Source organism: Seriola aureovittata, chromosome 2 (genome assembly GCF_021018895.1).
Source record: "Seriola aureovittata isolate HTS-2021-v1 ecotype China chromosome 2, ASM2101889v1, whole genome shotgun sequence".
Lineage (NCBI taxonomy): Eukaryota > Metazoa > Chordata > Actinopteri > Carangiformes > Carangidae > Seriola > Seriola aureovittata.
The window spans coordinates 28,758,683-28,765,559 of NC_079365.1; the positions used below are offsets into that span (position 1 = coordinate 28,758,683).

A 6,877-nucleotide genomic window follows, 5' to 3' on the forward strand; every position below is an offset into this window, starting at 1 on the left:
TTGACATGATAGGATTGAAGAAAAGAGGAGGAAAGGAGAGCAGAGGTGGAGCAGATGTAAGAGTATAAGATGCATTTAATATTTTTACATGCAAATATTGTACTTTTTACATTTGCTTGGCAGATAAAGTGTTCTCACAAATTTTCAGATTAAGCTTTCACATAAAAAAAACGTGATAAACATAAAATACCCTTTGTGTGAGTGCATACATGTAAGGGTGAGGTGGGATACAGGCAGGGACATTAATCTATATGTGTAGGTGTGTCCAAGTGTATATTTAGTGTAGTGTGTATGTCTGTACGTTTCTGTGTGGAATGGCTGTGAAAACAAATCTACCTCTGATTTGTTAGTTTATTGTCAATGGTATGCAGGTTGATAGACTATGTTTATATTTCTGTGAGTGTGTGTTGGCAGAAAAATGCCTCTGCGAGCAGAGAAGTTCTCATATGGATCTAATTTTCTGTGCCAAGCTTTGTTCTCCACAGCACAAGGCTGTCTGGATGCCTGTTATATAACAGTGACGTAATACTCTGTTCCCCATTTAGACTAAATGTCTTTGGCCTACAAAGTATATCTGAAACATCACTGTGGAAAGCATTTAAAGTTATAATGATAAACCGTGGTCTGGTTTTAGGTGCTGTGTGAAATATAATGATAAATTCATATTTTGTGAGCGGCGGAGAGTGACGTCAGTGTGGGTTTTTTTGGGCTGGTGACGTCAGCAGCGCTGCGCGTTGTTGCAGAGTCACTGCGACTGTTTCGACTGTAAACAAGGGATATCACGGAGAAAACTCAGGAATCGGGCCTCAACATCTGCGCAGTTCATCCCTGTTTTTTTTCACAGCTGATATTAATTCGTGAGTGATTTCGTGAGACGAGTCTAGCCATCCGAGCTCAGTCTTTTTCCTAAAGGCACAGGTCGTGTTTTTTTTTTTTTAGCGGAGACAGACAGTTGCTCAGAGCTAGCCTCTCGAGCTAGCCACTCGGTCCCTTCAGCTTGCCTTAGCTTGTCGATAGCCTTTCTGGCTACTCAACATCTGAGGGCCTGTTTGTGAGGGAAAATCACTTTATGCCCTGGGTATATCTCTCTCTTCATTGCGACCAGGATATCCTGAACCGTGAGTATCACCTGTGTGAGGAGGTTTCCAAAATGTTTACAACCGTTTAAAACGACGTCCCGCGGACAGCTAGCCTGTTAGCCTAGCAGCCAAAGTGCCTTGCTAGCATTAGCGAAGAGGGTGGGAGAGGTTGTGAAATTCCCTGTTTACAAACGGTGGTTCTGAATCCTGTCGATGAGGTTTTGTTGGGGGATTATTGGGGATAATTGTAACAGTTCATGTAAACGTGGGTCTTAACTCTCAGCTAGGTTTGCAAGTAACGATTATTGTTATTATCGAGTAATCTACCGATTAATTTTTCGATTAATCTCTTTCTTTATATAATGTAAGTAAATCGTCAAAAAAAATTACGATTATAAATTACCACAGCCCAAAGAGATGTATTCAAATGTCTTATTTTATTTGAACCAACTGCCCAAGACCCACAGATAAAAACAACATACAGTCACATGTGATAAAGATGAGCATGAAATCCTTACATTTGAGATGATGTAACCGTTAGATAAGTTTGACATTTTTTGTTTAAAAAAATTACTGAAATGATTAATCAAGTATTCAAACAATTGTCTATCAATTGATGAATCGATTCATCCTTGCAGCTCTACTCCTCTATTAGATTATTGGTGTATTTCTTGGTGTCTTCTTTGATAGTAAGCAAATCTATAAACAACACATTAATCAATAATTAAATGATTGTTAGTTGCAGCCCTGGATAATAACAGTCCGTACAAACATACACAATTGTCGAGTCACAATTTATTTCACATCTTGTGTTTTTTGGCTCTAGAAAAAGTTAGTCACACCATCAGCTTGTCATTCACAGGATGTGTGGTAAACAGAATTGGCTGTGGCTTTTGGCCAACATGTTGGGCAATGATACATCAGCAAATTGTTAATCAGTATGTCCGACACCATCTTTATTAGACCAGCAAGTATTAGTCAAATAATCAGCAAGTCAATGGACAGAAAATTGATTGGCAACTGTTCTGACAATCAATTAACCAGTTAGAGTAATTTAAAAAGGGCCAGCTACTCAGGTGTGAAGATTTACTGGTTTCTTTAGTTTTCTATGATTGTAAATGGAGGTATCTTTGGTCTTTGGAGTGTTGGTCAGACGAGGATGACCTTTTTTTACAATTTTCTGACATTATTTAAACCAAATTATTAATCGATTAATCGAGGTACCGATTCATTTGAAATTACCAGTGATTTAGTCTGTTAATCCTTCCTTACAGGGATGTCTCTAACTACCTTAATACTTGGGCCATGTGTTACAGAAACTTCAATGATTCAGATGCCCAGAAGACAACTAATAGCTCACAACTGTATAATTGTGTATCATTTCAGTGCTGAAATGCTGTTGTGTGTTTGTGTTTTAGCTGGGTGGCTGGTCAGAGCGGCCTCCTCCCACCATGGAGGCAGGAGGGAAGGACTGTGAAGAGGAAACACTGCAGACGGCGTTTAAGAAGCTGAGGGTCGATGCTGAGAGGTAAATAACAGATAACTGTAGCAATGACTGTGCCACTGCTTTCTTGAGTCTTGTTTCTGCCATTGTAATGGTACTTTTGAAATTCTAGTTTGATGGTACCTCATGCTGTACACACTGGCTAGTGGATTCATCAGGGTTTTTACAATCATAAAAAACCTGGAAGAGTCAAGGAATTGGAAAATAGGTATTTCCAGACTCAGAAAAGTTTTGGGGAAAAAGTGAAAAGCCAAAAGTCATGGAAAATAGCTTCATAAATATTTTTAACATAACCAGTGAAATGATCATACACACCACAGTAATCACAGTTAAACATTGCGTTCCCCCGGAGTGACGTCTGGGTTGCAGGCTCCACAGGGAAACAATAAGTTGAGTAATCATTTCATTGCTCAACAGAACATTAATTCTGATTATGGGGTAATCATTTTACTAATAGTTTAACAAAAAGATTTGTGAAATTAAATGTTTTCAGCTACTAAAATGTGGAAATTTCTCTCTGTCTTCTATGATGTAGGGTTGAACGATATGCAAAGAAAAACACTGAGATTATTTTGGCAGAAACTGCAATATGAATCATTTTTGCATTTCATTTTCACTGAAAATACAAAATAATATTAGATGAGAACTTTGAGATTAAATGTCCTTGTCTCAGAATAACTAATAATGATTCATGTTGATGCATGATGAAGAATGTTAGTTTCTTATTTCTTGGACTATTGAGATTTTTGTGGTAATGCATATATAATAATGGACGTCGGTTACCATGGTTACGGTCAAAGCTTTGAGGCATTCAGGTCAGCCAGACTCATTTTGAGATGTCTTGAGAATAATCTTGAAAATCCTTTCGGCCAAAGTGTCTTTGAACCCTGTGTCATGGTAGATCCACAGTAACCATAGCAACATCACTGCTCATCTTTATTTATGTAGGCGATGTGTGTGTGTCTGTGTGTTTGTGTGTCTGTGTTTTGATGCGTAGCGTAGTGAGCGGCGATAAAGCTCCTAAAAGTGTGTGTATTTCTGTCCTCTGCCCAGCGTACCTGGAGCTGTGAGTGTTTCGGAGGCGCTGGCTCCCAGAGGAGCGTCGCGACCTTGTCTCGACACCAGCGGAGCGAAGCCCAAACTCAGCTGCCCGAAGGACAACTGGCATGGGTAGGTTTAGGTGCTCGCCGCTCAGTTGGTGGATGTGTCGTCTCGTGAACAGGAGGTTTGATTTTCAGGCTGTGGAGAAAAAAGACAGCGTTCAAAAATTACAAGTTTGCTCAGTCAGCTGTCTCTTACATCACTAAGAAATCAAAACTCACGGGTGTGTACCATGAATGTGACTTTTGAAAACTGACCTATGAACTCTTTATAAGCATGGCACACCTGCTCAAAGTGCACAATGGCAGATAGATTCTAGCAAAATCTTCCTCTTGGAGCGCATCCAATGAAGCTGGTTAAATATAAACTTCCCACTACGCTGGAGTTTTCCGCACTTAAAAATAGAGCTTTTATCCCAGAGGATTTCTAGACAGGATATCCAAACACCGGCCTGGTGTTACAGCATATACAGAGCTTCAAAACAATGATTTAACTGCCAACTGTAAAGTTAAGAGGAACATTTTGTCTCTGACTTTCTCTCTGATCCCTCATTTTAAATGTCGACACACAGCAGTTGTCTTTAGTCTGTGTTTATGTTGAATTTTGAAGGTTAATGTCACATCCGTAATAATGATTTTAGCAGCAGCCAGCTGTGTTTCTCACTCCTCTCCAGATGTCGGCTGTGACGCAGTTTTGTTGTTTCCCACCAGAAACGGAAGAAAATACATTTTTTATGTTGTTCTGTTGTTTCACTGTTTCTTCAAAAAAACATCTGGAATCTGTTTTCGCATAAAACTTCTTAACTTCAATAATTAGACCCATAGTGTAGGTGTAGTTTGATCATTTTTCTAATAAAATTATTAATGTTTCTTTCCATCACTTTCTCTCCCCCGTCTTCCTCCTCTGTCTCCATCTTTAGCTGTATGAGGAAAACTTCCAGAGGAGCATCCAGAACCCAGCGGCGTCGGAGATCCAAGTCCCCCATCCTCCACCCCCCAAAATTCACCTACTGCAGCACCGCCGCAGCCTCTGCACTGTCGCCCCCTAGTGGCTGCCTGAAGCACCAGCGCCTGGTCGTGCCTGAGCCCGTGGAGCCCCATCCTCCGGTCGATGGAAGAACAGCCTCCTCCGCCGCTCTCCCGGCCCAGAAAGAGCTCTCTTCTTCAGGCACACCCGGCCACATCTCTCCTCTGGTTTTTGGATCTTGCGCTGGGTATGAAACACGTATTGGAGCTGTGGTTTCCTCGCCAGAGATCCACACTATCACTTCTGCTGCGACATCATCCAGGCAGGAGGGGGAAAGCTCTGGAGACGTCAAGTCGAGCGAGGAGGGCGGTCCGGAGAAAAGTGCCTGTGATGGAGCGGATCCTGGAGCGGAAGCAGCTCGGAGATCTGGACCCGTCGAGGCCACTGACTTCCGAGCTTTATCCGAGCTCCACTGCTCTGCAGACGGCCCCCACCTGCCCTGCTCCTGTGCCCAGAGAAGCAGTTCAGATTCCCAGGAGGAGAGCCAGCAGGGGGCTGAATGTCAGTGCCGGTCGCACCATCAGGGCTGGCACGGCGTGGAGGTGTACTCCTTCACGGGGCTCCGCAACGTCATCTCAGAGTGCGAGACGAGCCTGCCGAGCCACGACGGCGCCCCCAGAACTCTCAGCACCAACAGTAACGCCACCGCCGCTTCTTCGTCACCTTCGCCGTCACCGCCGTTGTCGTCGGGCTCTCCCCGCTCGTGTTCGGAGCAGGCGCGGGGCTACGTGGACGACATCACGATAGAGGACCTTTCTGGCTACATGGAGTATTATCTATACATCCCCAAGAAGATGTCACACATGGCTGAGATGATGTACACTTAAAAAAAAATCTAAATATTATTATTATTATAATATGAAATAAGGAAATAATAAAGTAAAGAGGTTTTTTTTCTGTTATTTAGAGAAAAGGTGGCCTCGGAGGAATGTCACTGTTGGATAGAAGAATGGATCAGGCATGAAAGGTGTAATTTAAAATATACAACACCACTGATTTTTAACCCAAGTTGAGCTTTCTCCATTTTCCCTGCCCTCCGCTTGAGCCTTCCCGCCCAGAAACACATGACAGACAACCATTTTCTCATTAGTTTTCACTTTCACCTTCTTTTTTTGTGCTACATGGGTAATTTTTTGTTTTTTTGATTTTTATTTTTCAGTTTACAAATGAAGTTGCCAAAGCTCTTGGGGCAGGGTCTTGCAGAACGAAATATCGGTAGGAATATGCAAACTTGTGTTGCAGAGTGTGATTATGTTTGTGGTGTTGTGACTTTGAAAGTCACCTGTCTGGATTTCATTTCCTTCAATAAAGACGCAAAATGTTTTTGTTGGAAAAAAGTTGTCATCGTCTCTTCAGTCAATGCAGAAGAAGCTTATTTTCTCTGATACACGGCGGAAATTAAAATATGTAGCGATAGAATAAAAAGGTGAAAACGGACAGAGGAACAAAAACATGCTGAGATTGACATTTAAGTCTTGACCTCTTCTCATCACATCCAATCAGGGGCTGTTCTGGAGCTTTTGGTCATATCACATGGTCTTCCTCAACAGGTGGAGTGAGCAGTTAAATGACTTCTTTTCAGCATCTGGATTTCCCCACCTGTTCTTTTCTGCTCCGTGTGAGCGTATTCATCAGAAACCAGCGGACACGGGTCACCTCCCGGTTAAAGCTGCAGATGCTTCTCCACGTGGACGGATTAAGGTGTAAATGCATTAAGAAAAGATGTAAAAGAAACGAGAGAATATAAAAAGATGCACATTAATACAACTTCAAATAAAAGATGCAATAATTCTGTACGTATCGCTCATGTAGACTTCTCTTTAAAACAACATTTAATTGTCTTGTGAAATAAAATAAATCAGCGATTTGATGATGCGATTTAATGTAACATCAACACACACACACCTTCAGTGAACACACACACACCCTCTGAGACATGTCTGTGTATCCGTGCACGCTCTGCGTTTGAAATCAAAAAGTTTGTCGTTTGCTTTCAGGTACTTTTCTCTCCTCGTTTGGAGTCTTTCTGGCGAAACGTGAAGACGTTGATTCAAAGAGACACGATAAGGAAATCACGACCGCTTCCTCTCAGCAGCAACCGCATCACACGCTCTCGAAGGTGTGTGTACAGAGGGTTGTTTTAGAAAGATGTTTTCCCAGTGTACCT

General features: G+C 42.0%; 1 protein-coding gene across 1 annotated transcript; it reads left to right on the top strand.

The window, feature by feature from the left end:
• Positions 1-731: 731 nt before the first annotated feature.
• oser1 (oxidative stress responsive serine-rich 1) lies at positions 732-6,047 on the top strand. The gene is made up of 4 exons (XM_056405771.1): positions 732-1,118; positions 2,498-2,607; positions 3,637-3,753; positions 4,604-6,047. Exons 2-4 carry the CDS (start codon positions 2,531-2,533, stop codon positions 5,535-5,537), a joined length of 1,128 nt encoding a protein of 375 aa, XP_056261746.1. The 5' UTR covers positions 732-1,118; positions 2,498-2,530; the 3' UTR covers positions 5,538-6,047.
• The last annotated feature ends 830 nt before the right edge of the window (positions 6,048-6,877 follow it).

Excerpts from the sequence above, each read along its gene's own strand:
- oser1 (XM_056405771.1), top strand. The coding sequence starts at position 2,531 with ATGGAGGCAGGAGGGAAGGACTGTGAAGAGGAAACACTGCAGACGGCG. Across the intron at positions 2,608-3,636 it reads CTGAGGGTCGATGCTGAGAG|CGTACCTGGAGCTGTGAGTG; the intron begins GTAAATAACAGA and ends TCCTCTGCCCAG. Across the intron at positions 3,754-4,603 it reads CCGAAGGACAACTGGCATGG|CTGTATGAGGAAAACTTCCA; the intron begins GTAGGTTTAGGT and ends CTCCATCTTTAG.